Below are 22,283 nucleotides of genomic sequence, written 5' to 3'. Positions count from 1 at the left end.
TTCAATGATCCGAAATACACCACGGCTTAAAATTCAACATGAAGATAAAGTAAACATTATACTTTCATTTTAACCCTGTCATAGATTTTTCGCACGATGCAGTTTATTGTAAAATAGTGTGACTTTCGGATTGTTTTCTTTTTCATTTTCAAACATGAATGAACAAATATAAATTGAGTGAACGATTTTCAAATGTAGGTAACATTTTTTTCTATCAGAATTTTACGGACACTTTAGCCAACGTTGAATCACGTGTATATCATTTTTGCTGTTTAACGTTCTATAATTTAAATATTCAACTTTCTATATTGATCTGTCTGTGTAACCATATATATAGCTATCTTTGCTGACCTATTTTTAAATTTTGTCTTGTTATTCAATTTTTTCTTTAAAATTTTGTTTATCTATAATATTTGATTTGTAACAGTTTCCAAGGTAAAAATAAACAATTGCCAAAAAGATAATTATAAAAATTTAGAATATGGTTGAGATAATTTCCGAAGAAAAATGGTGGGTTAAACCGGCTTTAAAAGTAAGCCAAACCTCATACAAAACAAAACCAACTAGCAAATAAGATTTTAATCTTCGATGTCGTTAATATATCGTTGAAGATGCACATATACTTAGGTGAGTTACACAAGCCTTTAGTTGGTTTATCTTGGAATATACGTGAAACATAGTGAAATTCAAGATAGTCAACACAGATCTTCACTCATAGATAAATATCTACAAAATATCTCAACATCAGACACTACATCCCGGTATGTAACATTTGTCGCTGTGAAATTGTCTTCTAGTTTCCCTCTTCATTGTGATTGTGTGTAAAGCAAATATTAGAAACAGGAATGTTCACTGCAATAATTAAACACACAAAAAAAAAGAATCCTCAGGGAAACCGTTAATTAACACACAGATAAAAGAGGGATCAAACCTAAGATTAAGAGCCACTGCTGGTGGACGTTTCGTCCCCGAGTGTATCACCAGCCCAGTAGTCAGTACTTTGGTGTTGACATGAATATCAATTATATGGTCATTTTTACAGTTTTCAAAAGTATGAATTATTCGAAATACTAAGGATTTTCTTATTCGAGGAGTAGATTACCTTAGCTGTTTTTAACACAACTTTTTGATATTTTACGTCCTCAATGCTCTTCAACTTTGTACTTGTTTGTCTTTCAACTGTTTTGATATTAGCGTCACTGATGAGTCTTATGTAGACGAAACGCGCGTGTGGCGTATTAAATAATAATCCTGGTACATTTGATAAGTATTTTACCTATTATGTCTGTTTGTCTTGTTCACACATTGGTGTCAGTATGATGGAATATAATAAGACTGTCATCCAAGTGATAGGTATAGCAAACTAGAAATTAAATTTTAATCCACCATTTTCTTCTTTAGGAAATGCCTGTACCAAGTCAGGAATATATATGTGGTTATCCGTTCGTTTAAGGTATTTGAGCTTTTGATTTTACTATGTGATTACGTACTTTCTGTTTAGAAGTTTTTTGGGGAGTTTTGTTTTTTGTTATTTTATTTTTCAGATTGTAACGTAGATTTTCGCAGAATCAATGTAAGACTATTGAACAGCGGTATACTAATGATGCCTGTATTTTTTTCAAACTACGAGAACCTTTAATATCGAAAAGTAAGATACCATAGAAACTGGAAAACACGAACCACCAATTATATAAATAAGATTGCACACAAATTATATATGCGGTTATTTTCATTTTATTCTGATATTTAACACCAGAAATACCATTTCACTAAGCTGCAATATGTCTATAACTAAACGACGTTGGTCTTGTTCTAGAGTAATGAGTTTATGATATAAAAAAAAATAACAAATTAATCAAACTGGACATGGCTGAAAATTTATACATTCCTTATATTAACAAACAGATTAATGCCCCTCTTTGTCATTAATTAAAAAAATCATAGGTAACATTTATTAATACTGAATATTTTGAAATGCTTCAACCTTTAATTCACTTATTATTTTATGTGAGTTTTGTTTGTTCTTCTATAGCAATTTTGCTATTACTATTTATTTCGTCATCTGTAACACAAATATTGATATCTTCTGTGTGAGGTATTTTGTACGTATCAGTTTTAAAGCAGAAACTGCAGATTTCTATAAAAGCACCTATAATCAGTGATAAACCTGAAATAGAATGAAATAAAATAATGTCCATAATATAGGAATTGTAAGTATACAATACATGTATATAAAAATTGAAGGTCAAATATTGAATTGATTTTTTTAATGGATGTTTGTTCCGGAGTGAATGGTTTTACCACATAATACCTGATTGATGATTTGAACCTCTATTGTGTTTTATTAAGTGTTTTAATTTAACACTGATTATAAACAAAACTGTTGGAACCATTTGTAACAAAATTAAAAATATCTGTGTCTTTTTACTGAGTTTTGTTTGTTCTTGGTTTGTTGCATTGTACACATTTTCTTCCAATGAAAGTTTGTTTAAATATGATTGGTAATATTATTTCTCTTATGGTTGGGGCCTGTTATCTATTTCTCGCATGAATAGATAATTCTCGTATCACACTGTCCGGAGTGTGATACGAAAAAGTGATACGAAAAATGCGTTAATTTGATTGGCCAACGAAACCTCCTGAAACGATATTGCGGCATTTTCATTGGCTATTCTTTAGGTCATTGTTGACAGTTAAAGGTCACAATGATGTACATTTCCTCCATTGCAACGGATATAAGCGATTTCTTCAATAATATAGAAAATACGCACACTTTTCACCTTATTATATATTCTTATTCAAATATTATTACATTATGAAGCGTACAAAATGTTTAAAAAAGTCTTATGTTGAAGATTGACGACGAACAGGACATATGACGTCACAATGCAGGTATGTTCAAGCGACTGGGTCGACGTTTCGCGGATTTTTTTTATTAAGCACAAAAAGCATGTTTACCATAAGAGAAATAGGTTTCACAACTCGGGAGAATTAGATATCGTTTGATATCAACTCTCTTTATTTAATTTAAATAGTAATAACAAACTCGCCACAGGCTCGTTTATTATTATATTGAAATTAAATAACTCGAGTTGATATCAAGCGATATCTAATTCTCACTCGTTATGAAACCTATAAATATGATTATTTGTGCGCCTGGAAAAATGTCTTTTTGTTCAAATAATATTAAGTAAAGGTATTTATACAAGAACTGTCGACACTGTTACACTTTCTTCTGAATGTGTTTAAGGCTCTCCGTTCATTCGTTTGATTCAAATAGCAAAGAATCTCTTCTATAAAATCCCTTTATACTTTTGATTAAATGAGCGTTATGACTGTATGCTTACTGTCCCCTTGCCTCTAAGTCGTTATTTCTTGTGTGTAGTGTTTGTGTTACATGTTTGTCTCAGTCTACGTATGTCTACGTATGTCAATGTAAATATAACGGAATTTGATGAGACTGTCATTAAAGTGAGGGGGTTAGCGCTATAGAACCAGGTTTAATCCACCATTTTCTACATTTGAAAATGCCTGTACCAAGTCAGGAATATGACAGTTCTTGTCCATTCGTTTTTGATGCGTTTTGTTATTTGATTTTGCCATGTGATTATGGACTTTTCCTCTAAGTTCAGTATATTTGTGATTTCACTTTTTTTTGTATATCACTTATTTTGGGCTTTTCGTGACATCAAATTAAACAATGTTAGAAGTACATTTGAACAGATAATAGGATCATCATAGTGTGAATTTAATACTAAAATACAATTCAAAGGTTGGAGGGAAACAATTTGTTAAAAGAGACAATAAAACATACACGAGATAAAACCCCTATAAATCTATAAGACTGGATGGTTCAGTGGCGGACCCAGAACTTTTCATAAGACGGGCCCGCTGACTGACCTAAAAGTCATGCTTCAGTGATTCCCTATATAATCAACCAAATTTTTCACACAAAAAGGGGGGGCGGTCTTCCCAGCCCCCCTTGATCCGCTTATGTGATCAGTTTTCATTCCATCCGATACGATTGATGAACTGAATTTTGTTAAAGATATTTTTAAATCTAGTTTCTATTTCGTAACGGTAAGTTTTTAGTCAATCATTGACACACATACCTGCTATAACAAATGATTCTGCGTAGCTTCCTCCGTTGTCAATTATAAATCCTGTAAAAAGTACAAAATACTAAATGTCGGTTATATATTATCAAAATATGAATACAGGTTGGGTGTGTTTGACTTGTTCAGGCAATGCTGATACATGACGTTTTTTTCTATTTAAATCATTTCAGTTTGCCTGCTCCAATTTGTTTTTATATATTTGACTCCGCAAACATATGACCTTAAGCATAGCTAAAGAATTTTGTTCGTGAATCATATGCCTAGAACATGAATATCACTATCATATATAAACATAACAACTGCACTCGTGGTTTGGCAGAGGTCGTGTTGTTCAATCTTAAGTTAACTGTGATGGGCAAAAAACTTTGGATTGTACTTTCAAAAAATAAACACCTACAGACCTATCAAGGGGCAACTGTGCTTTGTCGTGCATAGATAATGGTACGATGCATCGGTTTGAAAATCCATGTTCCGAACAGACGTGGCTACCAATTTTATATACTGCGCAGCTAAACGCGTGTTAATTTAAGCAAGAGTTTTCTTTTGGAACAGGATAAGTCTAGATTACCACAATTCCATATTCCAGTTAAGCTTTGGGTAAACATTCACACTTAGTTTGCATCCTGACGGGGACGTGTTTGGGGGATTTATTGTTGTCCAGTCTTTGGTTTTCTATGTTGTGTTTTGTATACTGTTTCACAACTTCTTTCACCTTTTTTCTTTAACAATACTCTGAATGATTGTTTAGTTATGGTTCCCGTTATGCTTTATGAATATTTCCCATTAAAAGTGTTTGTAAATGAACTTGCTCCTGGAGGTAAAGTAAAATACTCCTGACCTTCATATGTGTTTTATCGAAGGTCGAACATAACAGCGTATTTATGAAAGCGCTGTTGTATCTTCAGAGAAAGTGTTAAAATAAAGAGATGTGGTATGATTGCCAACGAAACAATTGTACTTGTACACCAAAGTGCATATGACGATGATAAAATCAATCATTTTTTCATACTGAATATGAATGTATTAGACAAGCCGATGTATAAAGCAAGAATAGTTGATAGGCTTGTGTACGTTCATGTAGTATAGAGATTGTTTGGTATCCCAGTTTATGCAATCGTACTCAATCAAACCAGTCGCGACACCGTTTTCAGTCTAAAAGGCTATTATAAATTATGCAAAGATGTTATTCGTTCACATCCAAAAATTACTACCAGTCTACATCTATTTGATCACATGATCAAACCTATTTCTTTATATTCCTCTGAAATTTGGGGTACATTTAACCCAAAGAGTAGTAGAAATGATATAGTCTTAGATAAAATATATTCAGATCTTGAACCAGATAAATTACACATGAAAATAACAAAATTTATTTTGGGTGTAAACAGAAAGAGCAGCAATTTTGCTGTACTCTCTGAACTAGGTAGATTTCCTATTTATATTAGTATTGTGAAAAATTTACTGAATTATTATTTTAGAATTGAAAATATGCCTGAGGACTCTTTATTATATAAAGCCTTACAAACCTCTAAAGATTTAGATGATAAAAATCACAATAGTTGGTATAGCAGTGTCAGACACTTGTGTAAAATTATTGACCTGCCTAGTAACTTCATTAATTTTAGTAAATACAAATTCAGAAAATGTTTACTTAATTGTTTAAAAGTATCCTATGTTAAATCTTGGGAAAATGCTTATAGCCAAAATAGCCAAGGAAAACTAAGAACATATTGTCAGTTTAAAACATCATTTTGTAAAGAAAATTATTTAAATATCTTGAAAAATTTTGATTTGAGAAAAGCTATCACAAAATTCAGGATTTCATCCCATAGACTTAAAATTGAAACTGGGAGATATTCCAAATTAGAAGTTCATCAAAGAATTTGTGATAAATGCGATTTAAATAAAGTGGAAGATGAACTTCATTTTCTTATAGAATGTCCTGTATACTCTAAGGATAGAGACATGTTATTTGATCTGATATTTGAAGAATGTAAATATTTTTACTCCTTGGATATGGTCAATAAATTTATTTGGCTATTAAACTGTGAGTCTATTAATATTTTAAAACAACTTGGCTATTTCTTATCAAAACACCTGCCTTGAGTAAACATGTATAATATAACACTGGGATACTGTAAGTAATATTTAAAATGTCTAACTTTTTAAAGCATACTGTTTTGTTGTTCTGCTTTATTGTATTTGTAATTGTTTGTAACTATATATTGTCATGAATGTATATGCACTATGCCCCTTGAGGGTACCTTTTATGGAAATAAAAGATATTCTAGTCTATTCTATTCTATTCATACTCTCACGTGATATTTAAAAAGTTAAGTTGTATTCACTGACGGTATCATACTTGATATTAAAAATGTTAACAACTTACCTATGGAAACTAACCTCATTTCAAATTTACAATCATCACATAAATGTTACAAACTTAAACTATTGATGGTCATTACTTGTGTCGAAGGAGATTTTTTTTCATAATAAGTCAACTCTGTTGGCCCCATGTATTCTTATAAAGTACTAACACGTTAATAAATGTATAAATCTACCAAAACTTTCTGTGGCAGACGTGACCCTCGGTTACCATCAGTTATTATTAAATATTTTGTCCTATGTATATGCATCGTGGATCAACACTTTTTATATTTACTGTGAATCACCAAAAAAAAGCCAAAATAGTCCCATTGGGAATCGTGTAAACAACATTTAAAAAGGAGGAAATAAACTCATAATAGATAATAGGATTCAAATTTAATATTTACGCCAGACGTGCGTTTCGTTTACATGTGACGCTCGAATAAAAAAACGCTGAAAGTGCCAATGAGCTTAACCAAACTTAATAATTTACTACAAGATTGATTTTTTCAAGAAATGTATTACGTGTTTGAAAGTTATGTTTGGGTAAAGCTCGTATATATTTTGAACATACATGTATGTGTGAAATGGACATTTGGAAATTCCTGTTGCCAAATAATGCCTCTTATTGTATCTCTTCCATTGTTTTTAAATCTGAGTAAATATTCGCTTATTCGATGAAATCCATAGTTCTGCATATTTCAAAGCCTGGTACCAGTGAATTGTATTCCAAGAGAAATTATGGTTCTTCCACACAAACACTTGTTCGATTCATCTTAACAGATGAACGAACCCTTTTACAAGAGTTGTGCTAAGTCTAACGAATGTGTGTAAATTCTTTTTTGTACAACAGCAGAATTGCAGAAATAGTCCCACATATATAGATATAGTAATTAGATAAGGTATTATAGCCTATAGAGAGATTTTGATGATGACGGTACAGAGAGTATTTCACATATTAGTATGTAAAGTAATAAATTTAAGTGTGGTAACCGGAAACAAAATTAAAGCCTGTGTCGGAGAATATAGACAAATAAAAAAAAAATATAATTGAATTTAATAAATTTAAAGCGTCAGAAGTTCTTCTATTGAATTAACTTCATCGGAAAAGCTCAATTTCGAATATTTGAAAATCAAGAATGTATACGAAACAACGTCAAACAATTTACCTGCTAATGGCGGTCCTATCAAAGTTCCTACTCCTATATAGGCCAGTACATAACCTGTGCCTTGTGCGACGTGGTTAGGACCAGTCAATCGCAAAACAATGGTATTAATGACTACGTAACAACTCCCTGAATTAACTCCTAACAGTATGGAATAACATATTTTCGCGTAATGGAATTTTATAAATGAAGGCAGTAAAATAGTAGCACAACCAAGAATTGAATATGTTCCAAAGAATACTATATCTTCACTAACGTCTTCACTGTTCGTTGCCATTCCTAATAATAGTCTACCAACACAGCTAGAAATACCCGCTATAGATAAATACCAAGAAACTTCTTCTTCCGTAGAACTATTTTCCATTGCGTATGTAGGAAAATGTAAGTAAACAAGGAAAATCCCTACATTGAGAAATACTCCAGATATACATACACAAAACAGTGGTAGGTTTTTTACAACACTTAAATCACATTCACAACCAGTTTTATCAAATGTTCTTTTTTTAGTTCTTGCTATTCTACTTGATACCTCCAATCTCGAAGGACGTAGCAATGCTCCAACAACACATGCGTTCAATGATAGCCCACCAAACAAAAGGAAGAATCCATTATATCCATATTCGTGATGTATCATCTGGTAAATTGGGCTTAATACAAATGGACCAATCCCACAGCCTGCCACAGCGATGCCAGTTGCTATGTTACGCTTCTTTTCAAAGTTAAAAGCTATAACAATATATCCAGTGGTGTACAGAAAACCTACTCCAATACCTAAAACGATATATCTATATAAATATATTCTGTATGGTACATGTAAGAGTGTAAAATTTTCCAGTTTATTTTGTGTTGTTTTTAAAATCAGTATTCCAAGATAATTAATAATGATAGAAGACCCAAAGAAGTGAGCATTTCTAGATTGTTTGAAATATTTTGAGCGCTGAAAATGTATTACTACTTTCTTTACCGTTAGCGTTTTAAAAAGTAAAATCACAAAAATTCTGCTATAAAATATAATTCTTCTTTATGACCACCTTCAGCTTTAAAGGCTGCATTGCTATTATATACATGATTTCACTTCATAAATAGGTAATTTTTTTTTTTTTTTTTTTTTTTTTTTTTTTTTATATGTTGTGATGTTATGCTATTGTTTTAGAAAAAGGGAGAAGGTTTGGGCCCATTAAAACGTTTAATCCCGCTGCAAATGTTTGCACCTGTCCTAAGTCAGGAATCTGATGTACAGTAGTTGTCGTTTGTTTATGTAATATATACGTGTTTCTCGTTTCTCGTTTTGTTTATATAGATTAGACCGTTGGTTTTCCCGTTTGAATGGTTTTACACTAGTAATTTTGGGGCCCTTTATAGCTTGTTGTTCGGTGTGAGCCAAGGCTCCGTGTTGAAGGCCGTACTTTAACCTATAATGGTTTAATTTTTAAATTGTTATTTGGATGGAGAGTTGTCTCATTGGCACTCACACCACATCTTCCTATATCTACTAATTGTACAAATATTAAGAAGAATTAACAAGAAGAAGGACATTATATCAAAATACGCAGACTATAAGAAATATGTATTTGGTCACCAATTACGTTACTTATGATATTAAGTTATGATATATGATTTAATGGAAAATGCCGTTTACAATGCTCCATATAGATACGGTTGAATTCGTACAATAAAAAATTATTCAAAGGTTTTTTTTTATGCACAAAGAATTAATGAAATATAATTAGCAAATATGACGTAATTAAAATAAATTTCGACTTTTTAAAATTTGGTTTTAATTCAACCTAATATAATGTTATGATATTTTTTATTTGTTTATTATTCTGAGCTTTCGCATGTATGGTGATGTATCATTGTTTAATTGGTTTTAGGGACGAAAAAAAGATGTGTCCTATAAAGTACGAACGATGTTTTGAGATTGCTCCTGACGGTGGGCAGGCAAACAGAACGTTATGTTTTCCTGTAACTGTTTTCACGATCATTGGATCTTGGATGTTTACGTATTTATATTACTATGTTATTGATACATGCCGATTACAATGCTGGAGAAATTGGCTTTTGACTAGCTTTTGGTGTCCGCAAGTTCAGCCCACCATACTCTGTTGCATGACCTATTCCAGGAGCCTGTGAGTCAGTCGAAGTTATCGTTTTTTGTTGTTTATCACATTTTGTTTTCGTTTATCGTTGTCTGTCGTTAGAGTTTTCGTTTGCAGTGGGTTTTTTTATATTTGGCTCTTCAACTTTGTACTTGTTTGGCTTTATAAATATTTTAATCTGTGCGTCACTAATGAGTATTACGTAGACGAAACGCGCGTCTGGCGTTTTAAATTATAATCATGGTACCTCTGATAACTATTTCACTGTGTCCAAACCACACCGGCAAAAATTGCTCAGATTCGATGGTATCTAACATCAGGCATAATGACGGAAGATCAATAGACAAAAGAAAGGTAGGTTTCTCCTTATTTAAAAAAAAAATAATTTATGATGTCGAAGAATATATATACATATACAACTATTTTCTATTGTGAGATGCAATATTTTCTACAACCGTTCTATATTAACGGAGAAATAAGTAAAAATGCATGTCAAAATGACGAATTGAGTGAACCTTGTCTCGAAATTGTTTAATTTCTCGTTAAATTGTTCACATTGTACGGAAAGAAAGGTACGGGAAGATAGCTACTGACACAGAGATTGCAAAAGTAGTCAATATGAGCATCTCAATACTTGAATCTCTGTGTATGGAACGAAAGAAATGGGTCATGTTAAAATGGAACTGACCGGTTTCGTCAATGGTTACCACCCGGTTTGGTCATACATTTCACAATGCATAACCCCGTTTGGTCAAATAAAAAAAAAATAATCGCATTACATTATAATTAATTATTTAACTTTAGTATTGAAAAGGAGTATTGTGGGTCGTTGGAAGACAAGTTCTTTCACCGGAAAACGGCTTATTATTTATATGAGTCTCAGATTCAAATAAATAATAAGCAAACACTTGAATTCCTACTCTTATAGAACACAAATATTTTAATTTTACTTTGCATTCCGAAATTTTTTAACAGCAGATTGAGGTTAAAGCTCTCTAAATATGCGTTTTCTATATGAGTTATTGGGAAATATGTTGAACATGTTTAAACTTGAAATTAAGGTTTACGGTCTTAAAAATCGAAACACACAATTGATATGTGATTTTCTCGCACAAAAGGATGGGCACCTTTATAAGTAATCTAATCATTCTATGTACTATGTAATCTTTTCTATCATCGTTAAAAATAAATCTTCTTAAATCTTCTTAAGGATAAACGTTGATAATAAGACAAATGTATATGCATGCATAATCGACATAGAAAATGAATGTAGGATTACAACTACCATGCATTAAAATAAAATTTATTGATCACTAGTTGTAACTATACTGCTATGTACAAATTAGTATAATAGTCTCAGGTCATCGACAGAATTCAATAATAATTATTTTGTTAACATTACTAAAATAAAAACGGGTCTGTACTGTCGCCATTGTGTTATGATGATCGTACACTGACGTTGGTCAATATAATTTGACAATATATACGGACAGACGGATTCAGTTTATTTCAAAGTGGACGTTATTCGAACAGCTTTTACATACCGCCGAGCGTAGCGAGTCGAACAATATTTTGATTATTTTTTGCTTTACAAAATCGTTAATTAATACATTAATCAATTTAGTTTTGGCAACCAAAGGTGGGGTCAGGGACGTGCAACCTATACGTCTTCTAGAGTCGCCACTTATCTTATAAAGTGTATACCGAATTAAAATATTGTAAGAAATGAGAAAACAGGGACACCCGGGAAATCGGATTATGTGAGTTGTCCCTGTTTTCTTATTTCTTACAATATTTTAATTCGGTATACACTTTATGAGATAAGTGACGAATTTCAAGTTCTTTTTATCGATTTCTTTACATTTCTTTCAAATATATATAAAAGTTATATAGCAAAAATGCTAAGGAAGACAAAATATACACATAAGTCGACTTGACCGATATCCTAATAAAACTTATTGACCTTTAATTACGAGTTTTTTTTCCATTTCTTTGCGTTTTTACACGACCGTCACAATTTTGACAGGACGTATTATTGTACACATCCGTCTGTCCGCCCACCTCTCCGTTCGTCCGTCCTTCCATCCGTCCGTTCCTCCATCTATTAGTCATTCGGTCCGTCCGTCCGTCTATCAATCCGTCTGTCCAGCATAAACATGTCGCACCGTAACTTGAGGACAGCTTATCTTATTTTCTTAAAATTTAACATAGTTATTTCTTATAATGGTCAAACGATCTGTAAACCTTTTAGTGAAAATCAAATTTAAACTTTTTGAGTTACAGGAAATGTAAGTGAAACAGGAATGTGTTCTTTTTTAACATGTCGCGCCATATCTCAAAAACGAAGTATTATAACTGCATCAAACTTTACACACTTCTTAGTTATATAAATCTTTTAAACTTCTGTTTACTTTTGATGATGTTTAAAATTTTGGTTTAGAGTGATTGAATATTTTTTGGTAAAACATAGTATATATAGTACCAGAAAATCTGGCAGGGCTGCATGCATGATTAATTTGTGCAGAATAGTATAGACTATAGTCGGTTTGTGACTGTTCGTCAATGATTGAATGGATAAATGTATTAATAATTGATAGTAAATATTGTAAACTAAGTGTATAGTATAGTAAATTAAAATTATGGCACAATCAAAACACATCCTTTTATTTTTACATCTTTACATACTACTATAATGAACAAAGAAAATATAATAATGTTATAAAATAATTCGATACCAGTGTTTGCTTTTGAGTATTTATATTCCATTTAAAATTAGTTTGAAGTTAAGTGAAATAAGGGATACGCCTTTCATTAGGAACATGTGTATTACCATAATTACCTATGTCCAAAAGTGCCCGTTTAAAATAGATTTTAACACGCCAAGTTTACTTTACAATAAATATATATTTAAATTCTCGAAAGACAATGTTCAGATCCGTGTCAACGTTGCTTTTCATAAATTGTTTGTTTAAAAAAAAACCAAAAAAACGGGCGATATATAGACGAAACCGGGTGATTGTGTAGTAAACAACATTGACGAAACCGGTTTATTTTAATTTGACATGACACTTTTCTTTCGTTCCATACACAAAAATACAAGTATTGAGATGCTCATAAAAACTAAATTTACGATCTCCGTGTCAGTATCTATCTTCCCGTACCTTTCTTTCCGTATTATGTGAACAATTTAACGAGAAATTAAACAATTTCGAGGCAAGGTTCACTCAATTTGTCATTTTGACATGCCTTTTTACTTATTTCTCCGTTAATATTGACCGGTTGTAGAAAATATTGCATCTCACAATAGAAAATAGTTGTATATGTATATATATTCTTCGATATCATAAAAAAAAATAAAAAAAAATAAGGAGAAACCTACCTTTCTTTTGTCTATTGATGTTCCGTCATTGTGCCGGATGTTAGATACCATCGAGTCCGAGCAATTTTTGCCGGTGTGGTTTAGACACAGTGTATTTACTGTGTGGTATGGGATATTGCTGATTGATGACAGTCGTACAGAGATATATAGTTGCTAACTTTTACACCAATTGACCATTAATAGAGAGTATCATTAGCTGTTATTCAACATTTTTATCTTTCTAAAGTAAGCGCTTAGTACACCCTTAACCTGGGACCGTGTTAAGCTCATAGAAAATAATACATATAATTTAAACACCTGCGAAAACACCGAAAAATAGAAATGCAAGTGCTATGTGTTGCACAAATGCTGTGATTACAACTGACGTTGTCAACAGGAGGGATCCTATTATCATGGTAACTCGACAGCCCCATCTTCCGATGCAATAACTTGCCAAAGGTCCTGCAATGGAAAAAAGGATATATATAATATAAAAATATTTATCAAAGTTGTACATATAATGATGCAAGTTGGTTGTATTTGGTAAAGTACATGTGTTTTTGTTATTTATAGATAGGTCTGTTTGATTAGATGTATGTTCCGGACCATATCAGCATTTGGACCATACGCGTATGGTCATGACCGTATGCGTATACTCATATGGTAATTAACAGTCTAGACCATGTGAGTATTTTGACCATTTAGGTATTTTTTTCAAATATGCATTACAAGCGTTTCAATATTTAATAAACTTTATCTAAAACGAAATGATGATTACATGACAATGTATTGCTTTTAAGGCTACGTTAAAATTAAATATTGATGCCAAAGTTAATTTTCATCGCTTACTAAATTATTGCATGTAGGCGTATGGTGACATTTACTTTTACACGATAATATATTTTTTTTTCGCATTTGCAGTTACACCTTTTGTTTGCAAGTGAAAATATAGCCTTCTATGCAGCTGCGTGCAGTGATGCCGAGGTTTTGGGTTATTTCGATGTGTTTACGGTGTTCATGAAGCTCTAGATTCAAATATCGTAATATGACTACAGTACACCATAGTCAAAAAACAACTTAGATAAAATATCTTCCTTGACAGATACTTCTTGTGTAACAGTTTATCGAGAATATTTTGGAAGTTATCTTTTCAAGTCGACATATTGCTATTCACTAGCTCGTAATAACAAATCTGTAATGGACATCGGTATAAAATTTGTTTACTATAGTTTTGACTAGGTAAAACAATAACTATGTGAAACTTCTTATTTTTATTTAGTTAATCTCTTTATTATAATTTGATAATAAAATGACCTATATGATAGCGTATTTTCAAGGAACGGTCATACCATATGAAGAGTTTAGAAATATTCAAAGTAAACTGTAACAGAGTGTTAATTACCCCGACAATACGCGTAAGGTCGGACGATACGCGTATAGTCGGACCATATGAGTATATACCTATATGGTCATGACCATACGCGTATGGTCCAAATACTCGTATAGTCCGGAACATATATAAAGTAGTTGATAGTAGTTAAATTAATTGGAGTCATTGCAGTCAAGTGAGCTAGAGACTATTTTCCAAATAAATAATTATAAAATTATTTATTTACAGTTTGATAGTCCAAGATGAGTCGCAAATATTGATGTGCTCGCTTGATACAGACAATTATCATTGATATGAAATGTATAAAATGAATTAATACGTATACTTACTACCTGAATAAAAATACACTTGACTACTATCATATGAGAGTTTTGTATTATATTAATGAATATTATATGTTTGGTTGAGTTTACGCATTAGAACATAACACACATACCAAACTCTGAAAAAAAAATCTAAATTTCCTAGGCAAATGGCAAAATCAAAAGCCCAAACATATTAAACGAATGAATACCAACATTCGTATTCCTGACTTGGTATAGGCATTTTAGAAGATTATAATAAGTAAAGATCACTGAAACATGGACTATTCTGTGATGTGATAAAATCTGAGAATGGAAATGGGAAATATGTCAACATCCCGTCCAAGGAGCAGATAACAGCCGAAGGCCATCATTGAGACTTTAACGCAGCAAGAAAATATGGCACCCTTCGCTGAGACTCAGTTGATCCTTAAATAAAAATGTTAACTCCACGTTTCCCTATAAAAATATGTGTACTTGGAACAAATCAAACATACTTAATATTCTGAACAATATGGTATGATTTAGTATTGCCGCAATAATCAGCGTACAATATATTTACATACATACACTATAATATAAAAGTTATGAAATTACGAATTTCAAAAGTACAGGTGTTATTTTCAGTGGAAAGGGGGGGGGGGGGGATGAACATTCTTTTTCTTTATCAATCTGACCTTTTCTATCGATGCTTCTGACATCATTTAGTAAAACAAATTGTTTATATGGGTCTCATCTAAAAAAAATCTACTAAGTTATAAGGGGAACATGTTTTGATTTTAATAATCCAATTATTTTCAAGAAGACAAAAAGCTTATGGTGTATTTTTATTGCTTGTTTCTGGATGAAACACTCGAGTTACTTTTATTGTAACTATATACTTTTAATTTCTCATTAGCATTTAAATCAACACAAATATGGCATAGTAGTTAATATATTTTTAAATATATACTACATGTACACATATAAATAAATGAACGACAATAGCCAGATTAATGTGTAGGCCTCTTAACCAACAATTTAAATGTAACCTATTATAAAAATGAATAGATATGTACTATTGTATGATATTATTATTTAAACAAATAGAGGTCACAGTTAGTATTTATCAAAAAGAAATTAATTTGCGTTTAAAGTTACTCTACTTATTGACCGTTTTAATCTTTGTTAATACGAAGCACATGTTAACCCGTTTGATATTCCCTAAAAGAAAAAGATTTATCCATTGCCTTTTGGAAAGCCCTCCAAAATAATCACATTAAAGCACAAGGCTGGTATGGTCATGACTCGGGACATGTACAATGTAGTAAAACAAATCCAATTGTGTTGCCGTCGCGACAAAATTCTTGTATGTATCTATAAGGCAATACACTCTTTATCACTAGCGAAGAAATGTAAAATATTCCTGAAAATGTACGAACGATAAAAACCTATAATTTTACTTCAAAGACGTTGAATGTATTTTTGAATGAAATAAACATGGATAAAACAGGGACAGTGAGGAGGACTTAATTGAGAACTGAGACGTAAACATTAAATCGTATGTTTCCGTTCGCACATATCAGGAGCAGAATTTCAGGAGGCAATTTATGTATACTGTACGTACATTTCCTTTCAACTTGGGTTGTCTGTACACCTATAATTTAGTAGATTGCAAAATAAATCAACCATCCGTTGACTAAAACAACGAATTGCATCTTCTTAGTTATTTCATTGCTGCGTTTTGAATGTTATTGATAAAAAACAAATCTCCTCAGAGATTGATCCCCTACTGTTAAATTTCACATACATCGAACACGCCTTTGTAATCCCGTGATGGAGTTTTTTTTCGAGTGACGAGATCATGGGTTCGAGCCCTTAAAATATGAATAAGCTGTTTCTAAGCTTCGCATGTGGCAGCAAATAACGGTAGGCTCGGAGTTAAAATTGTGTGTCACGTGACCTACATTGTTAGTGGTTACTGTTAACTTGTGAAATAGCACATTTGATCTCAGCATTTCGGTAAAGTTCAGAGCAGGGTTAATAATCATATTACAACGACATGTTCTCGTCCAAGTACTCATGTTACAAAAGCAAATATGTAATTATTTGTCACCATTATCCTCATAGAGTAATTATGAATAATGAAATATTATAGATTAGGAATATTGATTATCAATGTCATTTAATAACTTTCAAAAAATAAAAATAAACTTTTAGGTAAAGTATCTGACCTCCAACTTGAAGTTTAGTTTATACAGAGCTTTTCCCCATTAAACGTGTTTACTTTAAACAATATTTCCTCCGAACCTTCATTTTACCCCCCAAAAAACCAAATTAAAAATATTTTGTTTCAAATCAATTTGGAGGTAAAATTGCTTGTTTTATATAGTTTGGTCATGTGAAGTTTGAATTTATGAAATATTCAGAAATTGGATTTGCTACTACGTGAATAGATAACTTTAAAAAATATAAAAAACAATCATTACAACATTATTTTATTTTTAAAGATCTCCAACTTCGTACTTTATTATATTTTTTATATTTTTTTATTCGAGCGTCATTAATTAGTCTTCTGTGGACCAAACGATCGTCTGGCATACAACATACAAATCCTGGTATCTATGATGTGTTTATTCAAGAGACAGTTGAATGTTGAATGTTCTAGTTTTTTAAAACTTTAATGTGTGTCCTTATATGTCAATGGAAATTGAAAAGTACGGTACACTAATTTCAAGAATTCTGAGTTATGAACACGTCATATTATTTTCTTAAATCTGAGAGCTGACCACAATATCGTAAGTACAAATGTCGATTTTCTGTACTCTTCTGAATACTGTTTAACAGTGTCAGTTTTCAACATCGGATTTTAGATTTGGAATAAAAAGAGATAATTGATGTCCATGAATATGGCAGCACCCACCTGAGTTTTTATATGTTAAAAGTTAAATTGTGTTTGAATTGTAACATCGTGAAGCTGTGTTGTTCCTTTGCTCATCGTGAAGCTGTGTTGTTCCTTTGCTTGTCCGATACAGAAATACTGTTTGAGTGAACAATAAAGGAGGCACTTGTTTTTGAATAAAGGAAAACATTCAGGTGTCACCAGCGATTGTTGCCACACGTTCACTCGCATACATGCACATGTATACCGGTATTTCATTTCTAGTCTTTTTTTTATTAATACATTTTATGATTATAAAGATATTGCTTATAGTATCTGAGACATAGACATAATACTGAGAATTTACCCCATGAACCATACATATAAGGTTAAGGTTAGGTAAATCCTACATGAGCGATACTAGTATGTTCACCTTACATTTTGAAGATATGCTAGGATCCTATCTACTAAAGGAATTTATCTTTAAACTAGAAGTGAATGAGAAATTCCCGAGACAACAAAACTATACATTTGTCTGCACTCATTCAATCTTTAAAATTTAAAACTAATTCAAGCAGAAACGAAATATGACATACGGATCTTCAATCTTCGGAAAAGAAAATAAAAATGTAGGCATCCTTTTGTCTCTTATTATGTCTTCAGTCGCAGCCGAGATCAACATGTTCATAGTAATATATTACGGATTACAAATGTGTCGAGGTTTGTGATTGGATAACAACACAGAGATGTCAGTATATATTCAGGAAACTGCCGGGGTATATACGACGTTTTTATCCCCAATTGGAACCTCAAAAACGTCATCATAACACCGGTTACTATGTGACGTAGTCAAAAGCTATCAGACTGTCAGAGGCTCACAGAGGGAAAATAATGACGTGCTTCAGTGAGTAATACATTTTTGATACAAAATCACGCAATTTACACTTTTAATTCTGAAATTTAATGTTAAAAGTGTTATTATAAATTATTACATACACGATAAAATTATGTTTACAGCAAATTAAAATCCTTCACGTATGCTGAACATATCAGGTTGGGTTTTTCAACTTATATATGTTGTAAACAAATACCTGCACTGGAAAATAACATTAAGTCAGGGGTAATCCGTAATATATGTGTAATTCAGGTCTCAGAAAGGGTATATACTGTGACATTCCCGGCTTAGGACTTATATCCCCTTCGCCTTCGGCTCAGGGGATAGAAACTCTAAGCCGGGAATGTCACAGTATATACCCTGTCTGAGACCTGAATAACATATAATGTAAAATAAAATATCGAATAACTGATGAAGTACATAAAAAATCAACTATTGGTAAGTAATCCAAGAGATCAATTTACCTGTTAAACTAAGGAAGCACAAGAAAACAGCACTAATCCATGAAGTTAAAGTAATGTCCTCACGAAATCTGTCTAGAAATATGATATGAAAAAGTCCAATAGAATAAAGAGAGAATCCAGCAATGCAATGCTCCACGAATGATGCCACAAGGATAATCCAAGCCCACCCTTTGTCAGGTTCGGTCAGTGTCATAATTCACATGTATTAGAGTAAAACTTAAATTACGATTTAATTATAATGAATGCCGAATCGAGCCTTATCAATAGACCAACCGCATTTTAAAAACAGCAAGTAAAGAATTTTAAAATCCGAATTAAAATGTACAGGTTCAAATATTATTAAATTTAATATTGATATGTTTAAACTTATTGTATAATTGACAGATTAATACGTACATATAAACTAACAGACGTTGTGTTTTTATGTAAGTTAACAGGAAAGACAAAGCCTTAACATCCGTATAAAACTACTTGTTATGAAACTTTCGAAACTGAAAATGCAGATCAAAGTCATAGCTGTAACGATTTCAATACAGTCTGCACTATTTATATCAGCACTTGCAATAACAATAAACACTTAATGTTTGCTATGAACATGAAAAAATATTCTGGCAACGTATTTATATGCATGGTTCTCGTATAGACGGCGTGCACAAAGTTGACGGCAAGTGTAAAACGCGCTTTTTCAATAGCTTTAAACATATAATATTTATATGTATTTTTAATATTTTTTTAAGAAGATTTTTGTTTATGATAAACTGATGAATGCATGCCATAGGAATCCACACTACTAGTAAGGTAAATTAATATTAAATCTATAAAGCATGAAACGGACATATAGAAAACGGCAAAAAATCGGTGTAACTTGTAACATTAAATTAGCATAAAATAGAGTTTTTGACCTAAAACATACAAATTTAACATTATATCCCACATTTTCGTATAATAGAATTGTTCAGATTCGGATTCTGACATTAAACGAAATTGACCGCAAAAAAATCAAAAGCGACCATAGTAGATATGCTTGGAATGATCTTCGTTATGTGTAAGAAGTAGTAATTTGGAAGGACTAATAATAAAAATGGAAGAATCGGTAAGAAAAAATATGTAATTTCTATCTTTTCATTTTCTAAATAACTTGGTATTCGAAATGTGCAAATCCAGAGGTTTAATAAAATCTGCAACGTACGAATGATTCGATAGTCTAGTCTGAACACCTGAATTTTTTAAATGTCCAGCTATTATGTTACAATCTACAGAAATGGCGTTTTGACGCTGTTTTCTGAAAAGGATCCACGACATCGTCGCTAATTATTTCCATTATACTGCTCGTAGCAAATATTTATTTATATTTTCAAAATGTGCATTTGCTGCACTTTTTTGTTCGAAAAAAAAAGAAATATGTTGAACGTGAATGTTTAGAATTATGTGGTAAACTAAGTGTCCAGTGTTTTTGTTACGCTTACGTTTTTTGAGGGAAAATATCGACGTCGTTAATGGTTTTTGTAGTTTGAAGGCGTTACATTTGTAGACTCAGCTTTGTGCACGCCGTCATAACGTGACTGTGAAAATCCATCGGTAGCGATGATCTGATACTTTTGAAAAAACATATTTCAATTGTTAATATCAAATTCTAGATTTTGTTTACCAGAAATTCTAAATTATTAATAATGAAGGCAAATGCATACGCTCCTCATACGAGCAATTAAAACAATTCATGATATGCTTGATAAATGAACATTAATAATCTATTGAAGTCTTGTATGAAAAGACAAATGGGTGTAATGGGGCAAAACATGTCACTCTTTGTCGTAGGGAAAAAAAGGACTCCTACAAATTCCATAACCTCGCCTATAATTTATTTTTAATAAAGATATGACGCCATTGAAGCAATTCCAATAAAACAGGCGTCGATTGAAAAAGTCAAAAAATGGCCGTCGATTTGAAGACAACAAGAATGTATTGGGACATCAGATTTTGACGTCGATTTGCATAAAAGACGTCAATTAGAGACCATACATATTTGATATTTATGTATCATAGCAAAGTTAATTGATTTGAAAAAAGTGTTTGGAAATTAAGGCTAATGCAATACACTACAAACCATTAAAAGTCTGAAATGGCCTATATCTGTACTCGACTGAACTGATTTTTACTCGACCAGTCTGAATTCGTCTGAGATTTACTTAATAATACTCGACTGTAGTCTGAACCATACTTAACAGTCTGAATGTGTACTTGACCAGTACTTAACCATTTCATACTAGTCTGAACCGTACTCGACCTAGTCTGAACCGTACTCAACCTAGTCTGAACCATACTCGACCTAGTCTAAACCATACTCGACCAAGTCTTAACCAACCTAGACCTATTATTTGTATATCAACTGAATTTTATCACTTTAGGATTTTTTAAAATAAAAATGAAATTGAAAAATTAATAAAAATGTATTCAATACAGTATTGAAATTAAAATTTCCCAATAATCAATCATAATATAACTTCAACACAATATTAATCAACACTTACGTAATAGTATCAACTATTACAATATAAATAAAACAAGCTGATCAAATAATCTAAAAATATGAATTGTGACTAACAAATGACTAATATTTTCAATATTTATTCAAAGTTTTATGAATATTTGGGAGGTATTTTATGGTAACTGGACTATGTTCACCATTAACTAAAGATCTAGAATAGATTTAGTTGAATTGGATTAATAAATGTTTTTTTTTATTAATAGATATATAAAATAGTATATAAAATTACTTAATAAATTTTAAAAAAAATGAGATCTTAATTGTTTTGTTCTATTAAACAAAAAATGTAATGTAATCATGATAAGGAATTTCCATAGCAATCCTTGATGACCTTTTTAAAAAAGGAAATGTATTCCAAAGTAACACTAAAAATTTATTTCAATTAATTTATGTAATTTTTTATTGTCAAATTAACATGGCATACATAAAGAACTTAAATATGTTCTAGTTACCTCAGTACATGTGTGATTTACAGGTTAAAAGAAAGTCCTATTTTTTTTAAATTCGTGTATTACTTATCTAGTACATACATGTATATTCGAAGGGCCTTATTATTTAACTTAAACAGGATGTTGTAATTTTGAATCAAAATTTAATACCAGGTGTGATCTTATTTATGAGTTTGCCCCCAAGCAGAGTTTATTCTTTATATTTCACCACAAATCCGAAAAACAAATTTATTTATTTAATTAATTTTATCCTTTTTTGATATAAGTTAT

The 22,283-nt window shown here is 31.5% G+C and overlaps 1 protein-coding gene across 1 annotated transcript; it reads right to left on the bottom strand.

Annotated features, from left to right (window-relative positions):
- Nucleotides 1-1,810: 1,810 nt before the first annotated feature.
- Nucleotides 1,811-19,268, bottom strand: LOC134681912 (monocarboxylate transporter 4-like). Its single transcript, XM_063541544.1, has 5 exons — nucleotides 19,020-19,268; nucleotides 13,427-13,570; nucleotides 7,655-8,422; nucleotides 4,113-4,163; nucleotides 1,811-2,167 (listed from the first exon to the last, which is right to left on the bottom strand). The coding sequence occupies exons 1-5, from the start codon at nucleotides 19,210-19,212 to the stop codon at nucleotides 2,004-2,006; spliced, it is 1,320 nt and encodes a 439-aa protein (XP_063397614.1). The 5' UTR covers nucleotides 19,213-19,268; the 3' UTR covers nucleotides 1,811-2,003.
- Between the last annotated feature and the right edge of the window lie 3,015 nt (nucleotides 19,269-22,283).

This window comes from Mytilus trossulus, chromosome 8 (genome assembly GCF_036588685.1).
Source record: "Mytilus trossulus isolate FHL-02 chromosome 8, PNRI_Mtr1.1.1.hap1, whole genome shotgun sequence".
In the NCBI taxonomy this organism is placed as follows: Eukaryota; Metazoa; Mollusca; class Bivalvia; order Mytilida; family Mytilidae; genus Mytilus; species Mytilus trossulus.
The sequence above is the reverse complement of the archived record's forward strand: the minus strand, read 5'-3'. Positions and strand labels throughout refer to the sequence as shown.